The 22,329-nt window shown below is 47.5% G+C and overlaps 1 protein-coding gene across 4 annotated transcripts; it reads left to right on the top strand.

Annotated features, from left to right (window-relative positions):
* Positions 1-1,054: 1,054 nt before the first annotated feature.
* Positions 1,055-19,802, top strand: TFAP2A (transcription factor AP-2 alpha). 4 transcript variants are annotated; one of them, XM_073877564.1, is made up of 7 exons: positions 1,055-1,151; positions 5,839-6,273; positions 9,381-9,432; positions 11,513-11,744; positions 13,664-13,782; positions 15,744-15,882; positions 17,926-19,802. In XM_073877564.1, exons 1-7 carry the CDS (start codon positions 1,101-1,103, stop codon positions 18,212-18,214), a joined length of 1,317 nt encoding a protein of 438 aa, XP_073733665.1. In that variant the 5' UTR covers positions 1,055-1,100; the 3' UTR covers positions 18,215-19,802. The 4 variants fall into 4 exon arrangements, with proteins under 4 accessions (XP_073733665.1, XP_025746912.2, XP_073733666.1 ...); XM_025891127.2 differs by having other exon boundaries at positions 15,741-15,882; XM_073877565.1 differs by having other exon boundaries at positions 15,741-15,882; positions 17,930-18,151.
* Positions 19,803-22,329: the final 2,527 nt, after the last annotated feature.

The following is a 22,329-nucleotide window of genomic DNA, read 5'->3' as shown; positions in this document are numbered from 1 at the left end:
CATGACACGGAGCACACATGTCGGTGTTTCCGCACAACTCCAGGAGCGACTGTGAGTCTCCGTAAGGAGTTCTGTTATTTTGTCCACATCGCACCTAGGAAACCCTTAGCCCCAACACCACGTTGAATTATCAGTCAGCCCTAGCTTCATACAAATGAGAGGAAAATCATTTAACCCCTGGAGCTGTCAACTAACCTCTTCAGGGTACAATTTTTATTTTACACGCGGCAATTAAAAGATCGCAAACCCCAGCCGAGCGACTGGAGCCGTTTGGCAAAATCTTCAACCTGGGGGTGGGGGGGGGGGTAGGGGGGGGGGAAGCGCAAAGCCAATAAAACTCCCAAGGCGCTGCGGCCCGAGGTGGTGGCTGCCGCGAGCGGAGGCGATCTCTTGTTGGGCAAAAATCCTGGAGTGACTTTGCCGGTCTTGGTTTGATGATTATATTTAATTGCGAAAGGGATAATAATTTCTAATAAATTGGACGGGGCCGCAAGGACAGCGCGGTTAGCGTTGGCAGGGGTGAGGGAGAGGTGCTGAAAGCCGGGCCCCAGGCGCAGCCGCTTGGACCCTGCACGGTGCCGGGTTTTTGCGGAGGGCATCTCCCTCGAGGAGGAGACGGAGGGGAACAGGAGAGGGGTGGAATGGCGCGGCGGGGGGCCTGGGGGTGGCTGGGGCCGGGGCGCGCAGCTGGTCTCAGGGGAGATTTGGTCGGCTCACGGGCAGGCATGCTCTCTAGGAGCAAGTTCGCGGCTCGGAGAGGCCTTTATACCTGGGTCGGAGCGGCCGGCCGCGGATTGCGGTGCTGGCGAGCAATTGGACTATTGTTGATATGCTAATGAGGCGATTAGGCTGTTGGTAAAGAGCTGGAAAAGGGAAAAGTTTCTACCATTAGAGGGAGATCTCCGAGCGCACACGGGAGCTCGTTCGCTTCTCGCCTCCTCCTCCTCACCCTCCTCCTCCTCCTCGCCCTCCTCCTCCTCCTCCTCCTCCTCCTCCTCCTCCTGCGCTCACCGCCGGCAGCCGACACTTTGCGCTTACCCAGAGAGTAGCTCCACTTGGGTGCGAGGCGGAGAAGGGGGCAAATCCGTTCACGCCGATCCATGAAAATGCTTTGGAAACTGACGGATAATATCAAGTACGAGGACTGCGAGGTAAGCGCGGCGCTGGTTATCCTTGCGGCCGCCGGCTCCGAGCTCTACCTCCCCGCGCCGCCTCCTCTGCTCGCAGCCAGCTGCGAAATGCGGGTGGGACAAACTTTCCCCGGCTCAGCGCCCGCCTCTCCAATTCTCCCGGAGAACGCAGGGGAGAAGCTGGAGAGGAAGGATGTGGACGCCGTCTTCTTTCATTTCCCTCCTTCGAAGCTGGTGTCCCACTCCCCCCCACCTTTTTTTTCTGGCCAGTTTTGGGCTTGCCCAAGAGTGGAGCGAAGAGACGAGCATGGGTCTTTGAAGCAGTTCCTGGCAATTGGGCGCGCGTCTGTGCACCCTGCGTGTGTCTCCAGCGAGCTTCTGGGGGCTGAGTCACCAGGAAGAGAAAGGAAAGAGCCCATTTCCCTCCTTATACTTCCTCTCCGATCTTTAAAATTCCTTATTTTATTTATTCATTTTTTCCCTTCCTTCCTATCTTCCCCCTCCCCCTTTCTAAAAAGGAAGGGTCTTTTCTGTTTGGAGAAGGAGCCTGCACACTTCGCTCTGAGCTGTGTTGCACCTCCCAGTTATTGGGTTCAGTCTGGAAGCACCCCTCTCCCAAATTGCTGCGGGGCTCGCTCCAGGTATCTATGTTTTTGAGAAAGTTCTAAGCAGCTTCTCCCTCTGAAGGATACTCTGAGAGCATCCCCGGGGTGGAGGTGGGAGGACTGCCACCGCGTGGAGCCGCCTAGTCGCCGGGTCCTCAAGGTTCGGCCCCTGCAGCGGCCCGGCAGTCGGCTGCGTGACCGTGGGAATCCTGGCGGGGCTGCACACGACCTCGGGTGCGCGGAGCCCGCGGCGCTGGAGGAGCGCGCCTCTTTGGAGCCCATTTTAAAAACCCAGGGTCTCCGGAGCTCGGCTTCTCGGGGCAGCCGGCGAAGCTCCGGCACCACTGACCCGCCCGCGGGAGGCGCTGGGAGCCGGCCTGGCTGCCGCGGCCCCGAACTCCTTCACAACCCCGGCTGAAATAAGCGGAGGAGTCACAGGAGGGGGAGGGGGCCCGCGGCCGATTACCTAAATAGGTGGTAATCCCGGCTTTTGCTATTTTTTCTTTTCTGTCCTTTTCTTTCTCTTTGGCATTTGGAGCTGGAAATGTTTGGAGCAGAGGTCTGCGCGGGCGCAGCTGCGTGGGTCTTGTCTTCACTTGAAATCAGAACCCGGGTTTGTGTGAACGATGTGTCACCGGTTCCCTTCCCCCCTCTCCTCTCCGTCGACTATTTTAAATCTTTCTCTTTTCCCGGGCTCTTTCTTTTCGCCCTCCCCTCACCCCATGGGGCACGGGGTGACATCCCACGGGGACGGCGCTTCTCTCGGGGCTCCTGCTGTGCACGGTGCGGGGCGCAGAGACCCCAGGGCACACCAGCCGCTTTGTTTTCAGGCCCGTGGCGGGGGGCGGGGGGGGGTTTGCTCTGCTAACTGGTCCGAGTGAGCTCCTCAGTCTCCGAGAGTGAATTATCCCCGCCAAGGCTGTGGCCCGAGGCTCGGGCATTTCACTTTCGCGGAGGCCGAAACCCAGCTCCGGGCGCCAGGCCCTCGGCGGGCGGGGTCCGAACCTCTGTGCGGCGCTGGGCGCCGATGAGACCTGGGTGGGAGGCGAAGAACTTGAGGGACCCTGTGGGGGCGCGTGCGAATGTGTGTGTAAGTGAGGCAAAGAGAGAGAGAGAGCGAGAACAGAGTGAGGGCTGTTTCAACAACTTTGCGGTGGGCGAGCGCCGGAGCAGGGATTTCGGGTTTGCGAGCCGGCCCAGGGCTGTCTAATTATGTCGGGGCTCTGCAGGGACACGCAGGAGGCGAGGTGCCGCTTGTTCTGACAACCCAACGGGCGGACTGGCAGCGGCGGCAGCCTTGCCGCGCTGGGAGAGAGCGAGCCGTGTCATCCGGGGGGGGGCGGGGGGGCGTCGGGCGGGAGTGGCCCAGCCAGTCGGACGGGTTTGCGCCGGGAACCGGGAGCCCGTGCCAGCGGCGCCCGAGCTGGGCCGCCTAGCGTCTCTGCGCGCCCCGGACCGCGTCCCGGCTCCCTCTTCCCGAGCCTCTGCCCCGGAGAGCTGAGGGCGGGGCGGCAGCTGCGGCAGAGCGATCGGCCCGGGCTGTCCGAGGGAAGCTCGAGCGGCCGCCGAGGCGAGGGCCGGTGGAGCGGGCGGGCGGGCCGGTCCCGGGCGGGGCGCCGGGCCATGGAGGAGCGGCGCGGCAGCGGGCAGCAGAATCCCGAGTCCCAGGCCCGGCTGCGGAGCGGAGGAGCCCGCGGCCCGAGAGGGCCGGGCAGCACCTCCCGCGCCGAGGGCCCGATGAATGCCCGGACGCGGTCCCCGGCAGCTCCTGCCCGCGACGCGCGGCCCCCACGGTATCCCGAGGTCTGCCCCAGCCTTTTAGGTCTGATTGTCCTCGCTCGCTTCCTCTCCCCCTCCCCCTCCCCCGCGGTCTCCCCCTCCGTGCGCTCCGGCTCGGCCCCCTCCCCCTCCTTCCCTCCCTCCCTCCCTCCCTCACTCCCTCCCTTTTTCCCTCCCTTCCTCCTCTCGGGCTCTCCCTCCTTCCCTCCCTCCCTCCCCTCTCCCCACTCTGGGCTCCTCTCTCTCACCCACACTTTCTTTCTCACACACGCACGCAGACACATTCTCCCTCTCTGCGCTCTCTCCCTCGGTTTCCCTCTCTCCCTCTTTCTCTTTCACTTTTGCATGCCCTGCAACCTTTTAAAATGTTGCCCCTTCCCTGTGATTCGCCAGACGCCGCGCCGCGGCCCCCCGCGCGCTCGCCCGCTCCCTCTCTCGCCCGCTTTTTGTCTCTCGCGCTCCCTCTCCCCACCTCCGATTTGCTACACTGAGGCTCCCGTCAATGGACTGCATTGAGAGCCGGCTCCGGCGCGAGTTGCCTCTCCGCTTCACGCTCGATTTCCAGGCATTCTTCCCTTATTAAGTATTCGTGTAATATTAATAGTCATGAATATCTGCTATTAGGAGGCTCCAGGAACGCTGCCCAGCGCGGTTATTAGAAGCTCAAGCGAAGCCGCCGCTAAGAAAAGAGGGGAGACACGGATTAAGGAACACGCACATACACACAGACACACACACACTTTTTTCTTTTTCCCTTTTTGGGGTTTTTCATTTTTTAAGGAACTTTGAATCATAACCGATCACGGCAGGATAGAGACCGTGGGTTCGACCAGCTGAAGGCGCCGCTCGAATCGGTGGTTCAAGTTCGGATGGACCAGAGCGGGGCTCCAGCGCTCGGGGGAGCGTCTGCGCCGTGACTGGAGTCCTGGGTGGCGCGGGGCTCTCGGCGCCTTTTGTGTGGGGCGCGCTCGGGCGGCGGGGCAGCCGGGCTCTCCAGGCTTGCTTGTTTTTTTCCACCCTGACTCGTTACCCCAGACTCTTCGCAGATGTTAGTTCACAGTTTTTCAGCTATGGTGAGTCCCATCCCCACCCCCATCCCTGTTTCCTTAGGAATTCTCTTCTGGAAACCTGGTGCTGCGGAGCTGCCCGCAACCTCGGGTTTCGCGCCCAGGTTTCCTTCAGGGCACCCCTTTTCCATTTGCATTTCTCTCTTTGCCCCTTTCTCTCGCTTTTTTCATTCTTAAGTCGAACGCATTATCCCCCGCCCCCGCTCGACCTCTCCCGGCGCGCAGACCCACCTCACCACTACTTCCCCAGGCGTGTTTCTCGCCGCGTTCATCCTTATTTCCTTGCGTCTGCACTTGTTCCCGAGATGTTCTCAACGTTTGATGCTTAATCCATCTATAGGAAAAATGCGGCCGGTGTGTCCCCTACCCTCGGGGCCCGGGGCTGAACCTCCGAGGGTTCGCACTCCCTGGAATCAACTCTGTTCGCTTGTTTTGCAAGCGAATTGCAATAGAGGAACATAAAGTCAGGCGTTTCTTCTGCCCTTTGGGGCTGGGGTGCAAGGGGCGGGAGCCTCCGCCCCGGGTGCACCTCTCTCTTTTAAACCCAGTAAGGCTGAATTTTCCTATTTTAAACCTTGACTTGACGTCCCCCCTCTCCCCATCCGTACCATAAATCGACCCTGTCGAGAAAAGGGCTCCTAACTGAGGAAGCGGAAAAGACAGAACCCCATCCTGCAGTTAAAACCTTCTTTAAGCTGGTAATTTAAAGGTGTGCTTTCCTTACAGCCCCTCTACGAAATGTTTCTATTTAAATAGTCATGAAATGGTAATAGTCTTTGAACGTGTATGATTTTTTTTTCCCCTCCAAATAAATGGAACAGGGTAAACAATAACGCAGTGGCAGGCAGGTTCAAATCCGGGGGAAAAAGAAAAGGCCGCTTCTACTGTTTAATATTTAGCAGGAATTTTAATTTTGCTTAAGGGAGGTTTCACGCTGCAGTTTAACGGGCTGTATTCTGGGAGGCCTTTTTCTATCTCCCCCCCCCCCCCCCCACACACACTTTGAAAGAAAAGCCTAAACAGAGCCTCTTATGCCCCCACATTTGCACGATCTAATTCCCTGCGTTTTTGGAAGAGCCCGTTTCACTACTGGGTATTTTCCGAAATGAACAACTTAGAGCTCATTTCTTTCGGCGGCCTGCCGACCGGAATGAGCGGTTTCCCACGCAGTCTTGCCGAGTGGATTTAGAGTGGACAGCTGTAACTCGACGCCTGATTTCTTGTTCTTTCCCCCCTTCTTCTCTCTGTCTCTCTTAGGACCGCCACGACGGCACCAGCAACGGGACGGCGCGGTTGCCCCAGCTGGGCACTGTAGGTCAATCTCCCTACACGAGCGCCCCGCCGCTGTCCCACACCCCTAATGCCGACTTCCAGCCCCCCTACTTCCCCCCGCCCTACCAGCCTATCTACCCCCAGTCGCAAGATCCTTACTCCCACGTCAACGACCCCTACAGCCTGAACCCCCTGCACGCTCAGCCGCAGCCGCAGCACCCGGGCTGGCCCGGCCAGAGGCAGAGCCAGGAGTCTGGGCTCCTGCACACGCACCGGGGGCTGCCCCACCAGCTTTCGGGCCTGGATCCTCGCAGGGACTACCGGCGGCACGAAGACCTCCTGCACGGCCCACACGGGCTTAGCTCAGGACTCGGAGACCTCCCGATCCACTCCTTACCTCACGCCATCGAGGACGTCCCGGTAAGAGGACGCGCGGGCGGCGCGAGGGAGAACGCAGCCCCGGCTCGCCCACCCCCAGAGAAGATAATTGGGACACACAGCCTGTGGGCCCGGGGTTTCCCTCAGTGGCATTTACTTTTCCAAAATTTCATTTTATTTTTTGGGCGGACACTTGGAGAACCCACATAAACGACCGAATTAAAAAATTAAAAAGTAGTTGAGAGTTATAGCCCTAGAACAATGGTTCCTGGAGCTCCTTCAAACAATGCCTGCATTACCATTTCCACCGACACAGAAATAAATCAGACGAATGTCACCATTAACAATATCTGCCCCTCTCCACGACAGTAAACTGTTTCGATTGGGAGAAGATCTAATTCCACCGCTGAGTCTGGCGTGGGGGATTGCTCCCTGTCCTGAAAAAGATGTTAAATTCACCCAAAAGAGCTCATTAAATACCCTAGCAGTTTAAAATAAAGCGTGAACGACATACTAAAAAAATTATTTTTACCGGATTTCATAAGCACTAGTGATATCTAAAAGTTATGTGTGTAGCCTACCCTGATTAAAGAATAGTAAGTAGCAAATCGGAGCAGAGGGACATTAAAATGCAGCCTCCTTCTCCTCCTAGGGGTGCTAAGTGCTGACCTCATAAATCATTAGCTGGGTTCCCAACTCCTATCAGAACCTGCTACACCCCATATTAAATTAAATGTTTTGAGACTATTGGGCAATACATTATTTGAGTTCTAATCCAGTTATCAATAAATGCAGTTTAAAACGATTTCTGAATAAGCATGGTATTAGCACATTTACTGTTTACAGTGTAAACCAGGCTATTGATAATTTGAAAATACTTTCTGAAATTAAATTTAAACCAGCATCTCTGTTTCAATTCTACGTATTTATGGTTTCCTCACAACCCTCCTGAAATGGAATTAGAATGAGCCAATAATTTTATTAAAGCTGTAAAGGCTCTGTTAATGCTGCTTTTCTTTGGAGAGGAAATGTATCTGGATGTGATTTTTACTAAAATGCTATTCCAAATTAGTGCATCAAATATTGCAGCAATATGTCCGTTGACAGTTTAATGATTACTGCATTAGATTGCAAAGAAAATGGTCAGATGAACTTACCTGCTTGCTTGGTGAATTTAAAACATTATTTAAGTTACATAGGAAAATAGAAAACTTATTACAGCTCTCATTTGGTCCAGTTAATCACTGAAATTTGTTGGTTATGTTTAGCAGCCTTGCATGGAAAGCAGGAAAAGTAGGCACTTAATCCATTGTGGGGTTTAGTAAGCATTGTGTGTGTGTCTGTGTTCATAAATGTTTTTGGAAACATACTAAACAGTGCATTTCTTGGGAAGTAAAGTAAGAGGAGCAATAGTTGAGAAAATGCAAATTAAAAAAACAAACCTGGAAGTTGTGATCATTTCAGTTCCCCTTCCCAAAGAGTCTCTGAATCCTTTTTCTAGCCCGCTCTTTGGACATATTTGAATTGCAAAATGCACTGCAGCCTTTTGGAATTACCATGAATTAGAATTGCTCTACTTTGCAAAAATTCCAAAGTGGCTGGTGTGAATTCTTAACACCTGTATAGTCACTTTTTGTGGTGAAATTAGTAGGAGAAATTAACCAAGAGATCAAATAAAAACAAGGAAACCCAGTTGCTGCTCTTCCCCACCTTCCCCCACCTATTAAGAAAAAAATTCTTTCAAAGGAATTTGGGTCAGGAAAAGGGTTGTTTTCAATTTTCCCATTGCTGCAACAGTTAACCTTTAATAAGAATGACTGCTAAATATTTAAGAAAATCAAATTGATGGTGAAAATTATTTAATCATTAATATCTCAGTGGGGTTTTAAACTTAACAGTCTTCCCTGTATGGACAAGGTCTAGAAATAACACAAATAAAAGTATTATGCCACACTACATTTACTTTATGGGTTTAGGGTGCATGCATAAAGGGATCATATTTCCCCATATAGTTAAAACACAAGAACTGCAGCAGTAGTCATTTCTGAACATTTCTCAATTTAATTATACTTAAATCCAGAAGCACTTTAGGCAAGTTACAAATGAGAGCATTGAGTATAATAAAACCTGTAATAAAGCAACTTAGTACCATCCACCCGGAATCATTGCGATCAGGCACAATTAACAGGAGCATAAATCCAAGACAGAATGGAAAATGTTCGAATCAGTATTATTGTTGGACAAAGACTAGAGAAGGAAGTAATAGTTTTTTAAATGGTAATGCCTGTGTTTGGTAACGATTGCGAAATCTTCTATCTCAGCAGCCCTGGTGCTAATTTGTAAACACAGCCAGACATTATATTGCCTGTCAGTTTCTGCATTAGAAAACATGATTTCATTTTACTTTCTAATCACGTTTTGACTCTAGCACACACGTATACCCATCCATCTGTAAAAAAAAGAGAGAGAGAGAGAGAGAGAGGAGGAAAAAAAAAACCCACACCAACAAATCCACTGCTGGACAACAGGAAAAAAAAATACCCTCAGAGGTTGTTTTTTTTTTTTAAATCGTTTTCATATTCCTTTCTGATACCCAGTTTAGGCAGTAATCATCTTTAAAAATGATTTTTAGTTTTCCCTAAGTGAAGGTGTGTATACGCCTTTGCTTTTTATCACATTACCTAAAACGTTTACAACACTCCCCTCTTACTCCCGCCTCTTGTCATTTCTATTGTGTTTCCCTGGCTTTTGCTGCCTGAACACTGGAAACGCTGAAGTCCGAAGCCGCTGAGGCGCCAAACTAAAGCTAGGTGCATTTTTAAAGGTTGAACTGACTTTGTGAGAAAGATTAGGTGCTCCAAAACTTGGTTTAATTTGCAAAGAAAGTTTTATTCCCCACCCCCACCTCCTTCAAACATGGATTATTTGCCGGGGGAGGAGAAATTGGCCGTGGGTGTGCAGTGAAACCTCTTGAGTTCCAAAGCCTCAAATTCCAATAAGCCAAGATGAGATGTTTATATATAAATGTCACTATATGGGAGGAGGAAATTTTGATTCTATACCTTCCCCCTCCCCCCATCTTGCACAGAATATTCATTTCCTTTTGTTTTGATTATACACTTACATCCATGTGTATCCTTTTGTTGCAGCATGTAGAAGACCCGGGTATTAACATCCCAGATCAAACTGTAATTAAGAAAGGTAAGCCATTTCCTTCTACATTCCAGGCATGTCCTTACAGGCATAGTGCTATTTAAAAGAACTCGCAGAGCTGTATTTATTTTTTTCAAATAGGATTTCCTAAAGGCTCAGAATTAGCAAATAGATGGCATAGAACAGCAATGCTTAAATGATCGGCTTTCAGTATGTTAGTAATGGCAACAGGCTAGCTTTGTTCATGATTTGACCATTTAATTTAGTTTAATGATATCTAGACAAACACATGAAATGTGTAATAGTTGAACTGATTTGGAAGTGGCATTTCAATTTTGAAATGGTTTAATAGTTTAGTTAATCCATTGTGTGAGTGGCCATGAGTGTTAAGAAGTGTATAATGCTAAAATAGTGCAAACAATTCAACATTAATATAAAAGCAATTGTGTCTTTTGTTAACACTCCTTAGCAGAGGAAGAAAAAAACTTTCATGTTCTTCAATTTAATTTCTCATTAGCTGTTTAAGGGTTTTTAAACTTTGTGAATTAGGTTAACAAAAATTTGGCTTTTGGTTAAAATTAGCATCTTGAAGATGTCAGGATTATTAGCATAATTGTTGAGAGCAGAAATTGTTTTTAAAAAGTGTCAAGTGATTTGGATGGATTTGTAATTTGTATTGTTTAGTGAGTAGAAATAAAGTTCACTGGATTAAATGCTATTCACAGCAGCTTTTTTTGTTGTTGTTATGGTAGCAATGTTACATTACAGGAATCTAGGCACCACCAGAGGACGATGCTATATAAAACTGTTCTCATTTCTAACCCCAATCAGTATATTGTTAGCTAGTTTAAAGTTTCATTTTTGCATCTGTGAAGTCTTTGTCACGTCAAATTAGATGTGCAAGGGATAAATCTTAAGAGATGCTCTTTCCAAGTCGACATGATAATTGGCTCTTTTATTAGTAATCTCTCAAGAGTTCGTTTAACTCCTATTGTCTCTATTAGCCTCCCCAGAGCTATTAATGTCACAAGTGATCTATCCAAAACCTAGAGCCCCCCACCTCCCCATACGTCTAGAATATCCCCATTAAGGAGGGAGGAGTACTGAGTAGAATGTATGCATATTATTATATATGTCTCCTTGTGGAATTTTAAAATACAAATGCATACAGTACTTAAATGGTTGTGAATGCATCTGAATTATATTGATGTTGAGAAATGTAACATGGTAGTACACTTTTTCCTGGCCCTGAATTTTTTTCTAACTATGGTGGGGCCGACAATGAAGAGCTTATGATTTTAACTAGTAAGACTATATCCTCTCCCCTTGCCAATGAAGACACTTAAGCAGACAAGGATATTAACTATTTGCTCAACAAAAGGGCATATTGCTAGTGTATATGGTAGGCCTGTTTATCCTCTTTTTTCTCCCTGTTCAAAATGGGGCCGTGGAATGGATTTCCAAAACTCGGGTCCTTTTCAAAACTAAACGTAGGAAAGGGCCTATTTATCAAAAGGATGGGGCACGTGTGGTATGTGACAAGAGAATCCACCACCTCCCAGGTTGGTGCCTTAACTGAAATGTTCACTTAACAGGCCACTTCAGCCATCTAAACTCTCTGCTGACCTTTATTACAGGTCTTGGGGACAATTTCTCCCCAACACTGAACCCCCCACCCCACAGAACCTCCGAAGTACACATAGCTTGCTCTCGGTGTGCAAACGTAATCCCCTCCCTTGCACCCTATACCGGTACTCCAGCATCTCTCCTCGGATGAGAGCCCAGAGCGTCACAATTTCACCACCATCTCTAGACAGCACCCTGAGGGCTAAAAGGGAAGGGTCCAGGCAGAAGCACAGGCCTGGCTGATGGGGCGAGGTGGGGGCGCCTCCCGCCCGCCGGGAGGTGCGCCGAGGGGCTGAGGCTCGATCCCCAGGACGGCTCGATCCCCAGGACGGGAATACTGCAGGGAGTAGGGCAGAAGGTGGGGTAAAGGAGCCACAGGATTTTTCATGGCTGGAAGGAAAGTGGAGGTTGCGGCGCAAGCCGGGGCGAGGGCCGGGGTCCGGCAGGACTTGGGAGGGACCCCCCCGACACCCACACGCAGCTTCTCCGTCTGTCTCCGCAGGCCCCGTGTCCCTGTCCAAGTCCAACAGCAACGCCGTCTCCGCCATCCCCATAAACAAGGACAACCTCTTCGGCGGCGTCGTGAACCCCAACGAAGTCTTCTGTTCAGTTCCGGGTCGTCTCTCGCTTCTCAGCTCCACCTCGAAGTACAAGGTCACGGTGGCGGAAGTACAGAGGCGCCTCTCACCGCCCGAGTGTCTCAACGCTTCGCTGCTGGGCGGAGTGCTGCGGAGGTGAGGCCCGGCGCCGCCCTGCCCGCCCCGCCCCGCGGCCCGGGGAAACACTGCGCCTGCGCCTGGGCGGCGACGCAAACGGGCCTCGCGCCACGGCCCTCCCTTCGCGGGAAAAGAAAGGGGCGGGGAGAAGGTCGTAAAACCGGGTGGGTGGGAGCTGGGGGCGGGAATGAGGCGGCGCGCGCCTGCGCTCTCCGTAGCTTTCCCGCGCGCTCGCCGTTCTGGCGCGCGCTCGGGTCCGCGGCCGCAGCGCGCTCCCCGGGCCCTCCGCCCCCAACCCAACTCCCCGCGCGCACGCGCAGCTCACTGCACCGCCGGTTCAGTGCCGGCAGCTGCAGCGGCGGGGCGCCGTGCAGCCGCCTTTTCCCTCCTCGCGTACACCTTGCAAGCCCTGGAAAACTTACTCTCAGGCGCCTTACTTTGCCTTACCTCCGTGTAGGGTCTCCGACGGTAACCCACCGTCCCTTGAATAGGGTTTTAAGTAGAAGACGTTGGCTTTCTCTTGAGTCTGCAGCCCTCCCCCCACCTCCTCGTCCCCGTCACCTCTGGCCAGACGGCGACTCCCTGTGCCTAAGGCGCTCGCATTAGTGGTCCCTAGGTGATGTGCTCCAGGTCCCTGCCGTGATGTGCTCCAGGCAGCACGCAAGACACGTGTACGTGCATTATGTGTAGTCGTTACCCAGGGGTGCATGTTACATACGTGGCCAGGGATACACGTCTCAGCCCTGTGAGGTCGGAAGGTTTCATTTCGTAGATAAGATTTGATAAGGGCATGCAAGGTGAAGCACCTTCCCTCAGGGCAGGTTTCTCCCTCCCTTGGGCTTCGTCCTCCTAGGGTTCCACCCAACTTTGTGAGTGGTGGGTGTTGGGTTGAACTTTCCCAGATGATCTTTTCTTTTTTCTTCTTTTTTTTAAAATAAGAAAGTAGACCAAGAACTTCACTGTTTCGACGTTTATTCATTTATGCATCTATGGAGCCATAGTCCCGCTCTGATGGGCATATCCCACACAAAGCGTATAAAACCATTTTTGGAAGGTTTTAAACATCAGCTTTTCCAATCTTTTCTAACTCCTTCACAGTCATTTTGCTTCCCTTTGTAATCTTTCTCTGACACAGATCTGAATCCACCCTCTGCTTTTTCCTCCCCTTCCCCCATCCCCAATATTGGATACTGTTTACCTAGGGGAGTATAATCTAATCCACACAATTAAAGAGCACTTGAGTAGGGAATAAAATCTGAAATTAATTAATTTGCTGTTTTATTTAAACAATTTATCTTAACCACTTTCTGATTATGGGAGTCTATTTAGACATCTATTTAGAACCACATCCATTGTCTCTGAAATCAGTGAAATTTTTAAAGGCTGATACCGCTTTTGACATTTCTAGTTAGGCTAGTGACATGGCATGTAAACAGTTGGTAAAATGAATTTCCCATTGGGGCTAAAGCCAGAGCAAGAAACGTGAGAGTGATGATAACTTTGGTTACTCTGAACAACCTAACAGCGGTTCTTGCAAAGACAATTTAAAGACCCCATTGGGATTTGTGTGATTGTAACAACAGGGAAAATACACAGTAATCAGTTGAACTCAAAAATACCTCAAACCCTAGAGATGAGAACTGTGTTTGTTTGTTTGTTTGTGGTTCTTCTTTAGAGAGTTGGGCAATCAAAACCTTCCAACCTGCCACCTTGGCTGCAAGAATAACTGAACACAGGGGGTGCTTTACAGTTAGCATTTGTCTCCTATGATCTTTCTGTACCATTCCTTCCTAGGTTTCCCTCCCTTAAGTATCTCGGGGCCATGATCCTTACTTTTTTTAAAAGCACACGTTAGGAAGTTGTCAGAGTGACTGTAACGTGACTCAGAGCAACCCAGTGTTTTCTAAATCCCTTTCTTGCATCTATTTGTGAAACAGGGCGAAGTCTAAAAATGGAGGAAGATCTTTAAGAGAAAAACTGGACAAAATAGGATTAAATCTGCCAGCAGGGAGACGTAAAGCTGCCAACGTCACCCTCCTCACGTCACTAGTGGAGGGTAAGCGAGTCCACTTGCTAACAAGAAGGGAACTGTCTTCTGGGAAAATGGATAATACTCAGTGGCCAGATGTTTGGTTGTATTTTGTGTCAATTGGGCAGTTTCGGGTTTTGTTTTGTTTTGTTTTTTTCCCAGAGAATATAGCTGGAAGGGAACGGAATCCTGGCATGTCAAAAAACTATTTGTACTTTTTCCTGTCCTCCTTTCTTCTTCCCCTTTGCCACAAAATTCCATTTCCCTAAGCCCAATTCAGTCCAAAACAAAGTGAAAATTTAAGAACTGCATATTCTCCAAGTTCCTGTCTCCTCCACAGAGCTCAGCAGTAAATTACGTAAGCTATTCTGACATCTGCGTTTGAGAAATGCGTGACCATTACTTCCTGAATTAATTTGGGAATCTTTGACCTGCATCCTGATTTAAGACCGTCCTGAAAGCTCAGGGTTATATGCCCTTTTAGGTTTTTTTGTTTTTTTTTTCCAAACATATGCTCCCTTATCTCTTATTTAATTGTGCTTCTGTAGTGGAGGGGAAGAAAAGTGAACAATTTTAGATTTTGAATTGTTGGGCTAGGAAAGAGAAAAGACATATAAGCATTGCAGAAAGTTTCTCATGGCAGTTTTTAACACACACACACACACACACACACACACACACACACACACAAAGCTTCCAACCCCTTCAAAACAAAAGCTACCCCTGTTCTCACTCCATGCTCTAGATACACTGTCATCAGAATCCACTCACATTCCTGCTTCCTCTGGATTCCTGTTAAGTTTTTCTGATACTAAATTGGCTTAAGTTTAGATGTGTTGGAATGAATGTATAAGCTGTCTTTGTGTTTTCCTTTGTGTTGTGTTGGAAATATCTCATGCCAATAGGAAAAAACAACAACAACACTTGAATGATCAGGTAGATATTAAAACTACCATTTATATTTAAAGAAGGCATTTTGTCTTCTTTACACCTTACGTTTGAGGAGATACATCACAATGGGATTTGAGTTCCAGCTTTATAAAGAACTAAAAATAAAGTTTAAAACCGTAAACTTGAGGAGGAATCCTAGGAGGCATTTGTGAATGGTGTTAAAGATGATAATATAACTATTAAACAATAAGCAGTTGTTCAAGGCCAGAAACTCTAGTACAGTAGCTTTGCATTAAAAATAACATGAGTACATAGAGAACCCACTATCCATACCCCGAAAGAATTACGCGCCAAGGAAACGGTCGTGGTGGCTTTGGGTGTAGTGTGAGAGTGTGCATGGGCTTGGGGGTTGAGTCCTGTAGCAGGGAGGCAGTTTCTGGAGAACTGTTATTGTTTGTGATCCGCTCCATTTTATGGAAACAAGCTCTGCAGAGAGGGCTTTGATGCTCTAATTGGCGCATGCGTTCTTCCGGAGCTGGAGCTAATGGCAGGAAGCCCTGCAGTAAAAACCAACTGGTTCAGGAAATTAAAACCAAAGATTCGAAAATCAACAACACAGACAGACTCAGTGGAGTGACCCTCAAATCCTCTTGGTTAATCGGTTTGGATGAACAGATAATTATATGCGATCAAGTTAAAATGTAAACCTTTAGTTGTTCCCTTCGCAGAAAAGCTCAACGAGTAATTATGAATATCATTTATGAATGTGTTGATAGGTGTGAGGTTGGAATACAAGGAACATTTTAAAAGAGAAGTTGGGAAAATGTCATCAGGGTGGGGGATGGGACTGGAGGGTGGTGGATGGGATTTACATTTTCAAATCCTCTTGGCCCTTCTAGGACAAGTGGCCATTTTTCCTGATAAATTCATCTGCCAGATCCTACAGAGAAGGAAATAAAATGCCTGAAACGAGAAAACAAGTAGTTTGTGTTTTCTTCAACATCTGGGTTAAGAAAATAAGAGTGTTGGGAAGAAAATCTGACCTCAGCTCTTTTCATTCTCTTGCGCTCACCTCCTCTCTCGCGTCCTGCCAGGAGAAGCGGTCCACCTAGCCAGGGACTTTGGGTACGTGTGCGAAACCGAATTTCCTGCCAAAGCAGTAGCTGAATTTCTCAACCGACAACATTCCGATCCCAATGAGCAAGTGACAAGAAAAAACATGCTCCTGGCTACAAAGTAAGGCATTTCCCTACCTCTCCGGGGTCTCGGTGTCTTATTGTCAAGAGAAACAAAAATCAAAATCGTTTCTGGTCGCACTTTTCTCCTGTCTTCGTTTGGTGTTAATCAGCTTTGTTGTTGTAAATAATTGACGTTAACAACATAGTCTTAGAATCCATGCTCTACCTTAAAGGGGAAGTGTAGGTGGGATTCTTGGTGTGTCTCCGTTCTTTATCCTCTCTTTTGCTCCCCCTTCTCAGTTTGGAAAAAAAAAAGAAAGAAATTAGTGTGTATGGGGGTGGAGTATCCTTGGGATTTGATGGAAGCTGAGTGTGGATTGGTGACTATGTTGTTTTAGAAAGACCAGCATCGAGTCTGTAAATGGGTAACAGGCTTGCCTGTATCAGTTTTTGTCTCCTATCAATATGTTCTCTGAGGGCAAGGATTAAGCAGTGGCCTGCAAAATGTGCAAGTCAGAAGTTTTCCTAGTTTCAGCCTTAATCCTTTATCCCATTTCTTGCCTTCCTTTTGCCTCCCTCCTGCAAAGTCTCACTCTGTCTCTCTGTCTCTGTCTCTCTCTCTCTCTCTCTCTCTCTCACACACACACACACACACACACACACACACACACAGAGCCCACAAGTTTTAGCCTACAGGCGAGATGTCACATAGGTTTCAAAATGGCCCAAGTTATATTCCCATCAGTGCTTGGGCTGAATAGGCTTCTCCAGGTGGTGTGTGAAAAGAAAATGACTGTTTTGATATGTTTTCTGGAAATTAAAAGGCTTGTTTGGAAGCCCTTAATTATCAAAGTCGATGTCACAGGAGGGCTTGGAACCAGAGGGCAGAGGCTGAGGCCTCAGGCAGGACAGTTTCTGGCCTGGGGACATCAGCTGGCCTTGGAGAGGGCAGCCTGCCAATACTCCCCCATTCTCCCTCCTCCCTACCTGCCTCATACCAACACCCCACCCCCTCCAGGCTACTGCTGCCCCAGGAAGGCCCCAACTAGGCCTTGCCTCCCAGATTCAGAGACAGCTTCCAGTGTATAGGCCTCCCCTGTCTGTATTTCCAACTTTTCCAAGACCCTTTCAGAGATTTCAACTTTTTCTCTTCCCTTAGCTACCTAAGCACACCCATATTCACAATTTCCCTAGAGATTCCCCTCCCCCCCACCTTGGAATGGGAAATCGACATGGAAGTGTTTATTTCTTCTCAAAAATCAGCCTGAGGGGCGCCTGGGTGGCTGAGTTGGTTAAGCATCCCACTCGGGATTTCAGCTCAGGTCATGATCTCAGGGTCTTGAGATCGAGCCCTGCCCAGGCTGGGGCATGGAGCCTGCTTGAGATTCTCTCTCTCTCCCTCTGCTCCTCCCCCCAGCACTCTCTCTCACTCTCTCTCTCTGAACTCTCTCTCAATCTCAGTCTGAATTGTCCCCAAGTAACAGATTTTTTGTGCCTTTATTTAAAGGCAAAATAATCCCAGGAAAAGTTTGCCTTTCTCTCTGCCTCCAACCTGATTTGAAGTGAATGGGCAGAGATTTCATCCCACCAACCTTGGTCTCTCTCGAACAGAGCAGGAAGTGGGGCTCTGATATTTTGAACAGGACAACTGGGGTGGCTGCATGCTCTTGGCAGCTCTTGGGGAGATGCTTATGTTTCTGACTCCTCTGTGCCTCTCCTCCTTTGTTTCTCTTCTAAATGTGTGGAATGTTTTTCTGTGTCTGGGGTGTTTGGTGTGAGTGAGAAAGGAGGGGGCTAGCAGTTAGGTGTAGCTGAGGGGTGGGAGGGAGAGAGACATTTGTGAAGGTAGGGAGGGCCATGTTTCAGGGGACATGGAGGGGTGACTGGGTCTTCCAACATGTGGCCACCCCCCAAGTCTGTCCCTGGGGCCTTGAGGCAGGCCAGGGTTCTCTGGATTCCGGTGGAGGTAACTGCAGGGAGAAAGGTTTTCTCTTTGCTGCTGGCGCTGCCCACAGGGGAGCCTCAACTCTCTCTCTCTCTCTCTCTCTCTCTCCCCCCCTCACCCCTCCCTCTCTCTCTCTCTGCTTCACTTGTGCTGCAGACAGATATGCAAAGAGTTCACTGACCTGCTGGCTCAGGACCGATCTCCCCTGGGGAACTCCCGGCCCAACCCCATCCTGGAGCCTGGCATCCAGAGCTGCTTGACCCACTTCAACCTCATCTCCCACGGCTTCGGCAGCCCAGCGGTGTGCGCCGCCGTCACGGCCCTGCAGAACTATCTCACCGAGGCCCTCAAGGCCATGGACAAAATGTACCTCAGCAACAACCCCAACAGCCACACGGACAACAGCGCCAAAAGCAGTGACAAAGAGGAGAAGCACAGAAAGTGAGGCTGTCCTCCGGCCCTGCCTCTCTGGCCTCACCAGCCCGGGAGCCCACCTACCCAGTCTCCACCCCACCTACCCCCCCCCCCCCGCGGGCAGGGGACAGCCCTGGGACAGCCCCGGGACCAGCACACCCCCTCTGCTGCTACTGCCGCTTGCTGCTTCCGCTGCCGCCACCTTCGGTCCCCCAGCGTCTGGGGGACTCTCTGCCATCAGCGGGGACAGCCCCCCACCCCCGCCCCTGCTGACCTGGCCCCCTGCCTCGACGTCCCCCTTCGTCGTCGGCGCCAACTCCCTTTGCCCTCCTGTGGAGCCTAAGAGAACAGAACAGGCCGTGAAGCCAGCAAAGAAAAGTTCTGTCCAAGTTTGTGAACCATTTTTTAAAAAAACAAAAACAAAAAACAAAAAAAACCAACAACAACTCAACAACGACCACCACCACAAAAAAGTTAAAAACGGTTTTTTTCTAAAAAAAAAAAAAAAACCATAAAAAATTTAAAAAAATTATATGAGCTTCATGGGACTGAATCACCACCTTCCCTTACATACTTCAGTTCAGAGTGTAGCCATACTAGAAAAAAAAAAAAAAGAAAAGGAAAATGACGTTTTTATCAGTATTGTGAATAAACTTGAACACAAATACACGAAGTTCCATGTCATGTCTTCAGTTGTAGAAGTTTTTCCTCTTCAAGGTAAAGCGACCAACTTGAACTTTATCTGGCAACACGATTCACAGTTATATAAGGGAATCAGTGTTCACGTCTCTGTATATATTTATTTATGTGTAATTTAATGGGAATTGTAAATATGGTGAGTCTGTTTTAAGCCTCTTTTTTTTTTTATTTATCTGGTGATCTCGTTTACCTCTTGTTTAGTGGGTTTTGAATCTTCCCTATTAGTTCTTCATGTGGTTCATGGTACTTTTTAGAAATTCAAGGTTTGGGGGATTTTTTTTCCCCCTCTGGGATTCATGAATTTAGCCCTGTTGTAGCATGTTAAAGATGACAATGAAACAGCTGAACGAATAAAAAAAAAGTAAAATAAAATTTTATATATAATTAGTATTACATTTAGCTTTTCATTGAACTGAAAGAAAAAACTGATATTGGACCCTGGAAAGATTTTTAAACGAGTGGTTTGATAACCCTTCTATGTATTGTGGGGAGAAAAAAAAAAGTTTATTTTATTCCACTGTCCTCCCTTGAAAGCATCTTTTGAGCAATAAATGAGTATTGTCTTTAAACCAAGGGTAAGGGATTCCCCCCACACACACACTCTGTCTCTCTCCTTGCTCTCTCTTTTTGTTCAGAGAAGTTCAAATATTTGGGACCACCTGGTATTCTGTATTTTCACTGGCCATTTTGGAAGCAGTTCTAGTTGTATTGTATTGAGTTGTGCTGGCGTAGTCTCCATGCCTGTCAATGTATCATAGTCCTTTGTTGCCCAGATAAATAAATATTTGATACGCTTTATGTCGATTTTTTTTTTTTATTCAGTGGCTGTCTTTACCCAGGCGTATTTTTGTTCTTGGCAGTATTTTTTATTCAGTATGGTTACAGTAATTGAGTTTAACTCTCCCTTGGCAATTGCTCCTTGCAATAAGCAGCTGAACCCATTGTTTCCCTCAAGTATAATAAAAACTTACTTTCAACTTGGAGTTCAGAGCAGGGTATCATTTAGATATTCCACTGAGTCTGTATTCAGACAAATGACACAATAAAACCCAATGTATTCTTTTGGATAAAAGATTGTTTGTACTGCTAAAGGAATGACATACTATCTTTTCCTTACTAGAAACATTAATTTTATTATTAAAAATAAAGTTTTATTTTATTTATGTTGATCCTTTAGGTTTTCGTTTGTGTTTTGGAAACCACAATATAAAACCTTCAGAACCAAACGTTAAGGATGACAAGGAAGATGGGGAACAGAACAGAAGACCCTCCCCCCCCCCCCTGCCCCCCCCCCCGCCCCCATAACTACTTTGGAACCTGTCTCAGAGGATAACTGAAATTTGAATTGTTAGTTCATTAGCACAAAGGAAATACCCACTTAAACCTTCACTTGCTAGCTCGGGTTCTCAGTGGCTAAGACTTGTAAATGAGCAAAATCTAGCTCTAGTTTTCTGGGAAGAGAAAAGGAATGGTGGCAGAAACGCATGAAGAGGAGAGAAAGAGAGGGTACCTTGTCTCCCATTTATTTTAGTATTTTATTTAGGGATGAGTTCACTACTATGCTGTTCTTAGGATCTCCTGAGGTAGCAGAGGTAAGTGGGAAATTATGTCGATTCCCAGAATCTTTTCTGCTTGCCCTCCCTAAATGTCGACCCATCCTTTTCTATCAGCAAGGGGCTCTTCCTAGGACCTTTCAGAAATCTAAAATGTGCTCTGAGGTGGGGTGGACAGGATGGGGGAGGGCCGAGACTCCTGCTCCTCCAGACCTTTCTTCTCTGTCTTCTACAGTAACAGGGCTGTATGCTTAGCTCTTACAGCAGGAAGGACTTCCTGTACATAAAAATGGCGAATTCAGAGCTTTTCTAAAGTCTGATTTGGAAGGACTTTGCTTTGGAAGTGAGGGGGATTTTTAATGGTTTTTAAGAAGAAAATGGGGAGGTAGTTAACTGGAAGGTTTATAGGAAAGGTCATAGAAAAAGTGTCTAGGTATACATACTGGAGGAGATTTAACATTTGTTCATCTGGTTTGACATTCCGAAGGACTAAGGAAGCAAAGCATTAGTGTCCATTTTGCAGCCTTTTGCTTTCTAATCTCCTTATGGAAGGCTGTGTAAAATCAATCTCGACAGACGAACGAGAGTTGGTGGAGTCTAAATTCTATTTTCCAAAGCCAGAGAATTCATAACAATGGAGGGTTTAAAAAAAAATTTTTTTTTCAAATGGAATGTGTATCCTCAGAAAGCCACGCGGCAATTGTTTTTTAAAGCGGTTATTTATTATTTCCTAGAGAGACTGGTTAACTGTAACGTAGATGTAACAAAATAATGAGGCGAATGAACCCTAACTGTACATACTCTTGACAGAAATGAAATGCACACAGCATCGTAGCAGGTGAAGTGAAGCATTGTCTATCAGGGCTGTTTTTCTTGGCTGCATCTCAGATTGTGTGGGGGATCCTAACCTCAGGCACAATAACATTCATAAACAGCCATACATTGCTGCTCTTTCTCCATCGGCACATAAATACTCATTTTAAAACGAAAACAATCTTATTAAATACCATTCATTCATATCTGGATTTACAGATGCTTGTTATGTTGGAAAACCTGAACCCAATATAATCCTTGCATCCTGAGAAAGATAGAAAGGAAATAGTGGGTTAGAGCATTACAAGGTCATAATAAACAATGGTTTCCAAATGCACAGATTTAGTTATTTTTATTCTATAGTTGGACATTTTGAGAAGTAGGATACTGTGACTTTCTTTTTTTTAAACAAAAATTTAAATGAAGTTATATATATATTTTAAGGCATGGGAGGAGCAGAGGGGTTATTATTAAAAATTTTTATGGGACTAATTGAAGACTATATAGATTTTTTACTTTATCTGTTGTGACCGGTGTGTATTTTTTAAAGCACATGGTGATTACTTGACAAGTCACATGTGTATGTACTAACAACCGTGATTCTCTTTGGACTAACTCAAATTAGGATACATACCTGAATTATAAGGATGCTTGCTATAGGCTATGCTAATTACCACACCCAGTTTTTATAAAAACACAATGCTCCTTTATTACCCCTTCTATTCTCCATCACCCTTTAAAAATCACAATCCAATCCATTCCTCCCCAAAATCGAATATTAATATAATTTGAGTTCTTGATGGAACTACCATCAGGACTGCAATGCCCCGCAGCTGAAATAATATTTAAAATAGAAGGGATTTGACATTTGAGAAGTCAGTGGCTTGAAATACCCAGTTGTACTTAGCTAATTCAGTCCTTAACCTCTGGTTTCAAATAAATCAATTACAGTCGATTCCACTTCAGTTCAGAAGTGCACAGGGTTTTAGTTAATTGAATACATTTTATTCACTTGCTAGGAATATTCATTTATCAAAATTCCAAATTTAATGTACATTTCTTTACAACTCAGGTTATGTTA

This window comes from Callorhinus ursinus, unplaced genomic scaffold, assembly GCF_003265705.2.
Source record: "Callorhinus ursinus isolate GAN/ISIS: 27379988/994484 unplaced genomic scaffold, GSC_fseal_2.0 scaffold26, whole genome shotgun sequence".
NCBI classification, from domain to species: Eukaryota; Metazoa; Chordata; class Mammalia; order Carnivora; family Otariidae; genus Callorhinus; species Callorhinus ursinus.
The sequence above is the reverse complement of the archived record's forward strand: the minus strand, read 5'-3'. Positions and strand labels throughout refer to the sequence as shown.

Excerpts from the sequence above, each read along its gene's own strand:
- TFAP2A (XM_025891127.2), top strand. The coding sequence starts at position 1,101 with ATGAAAATGCTTTGGAAACTGACGGATAATATCAAGTACGAGGACTGC. Across the intron at positions 6,274-9,380 it reads ACGCCATCGAGGACGTCCCG|CATGTAGAAGACCCGGGTAT; the intron begins GTAAGAGGACGC and ends CTTTTGTTGCAG. Across the intron at positions 11,745-13,663 it reads CTGGGCGGAGTGCTGCGGAG|GGCGAAGTCTAAAAATGGAG; the intron begins GTGAGGCCCGGC and ends TTTGTGAAACAG.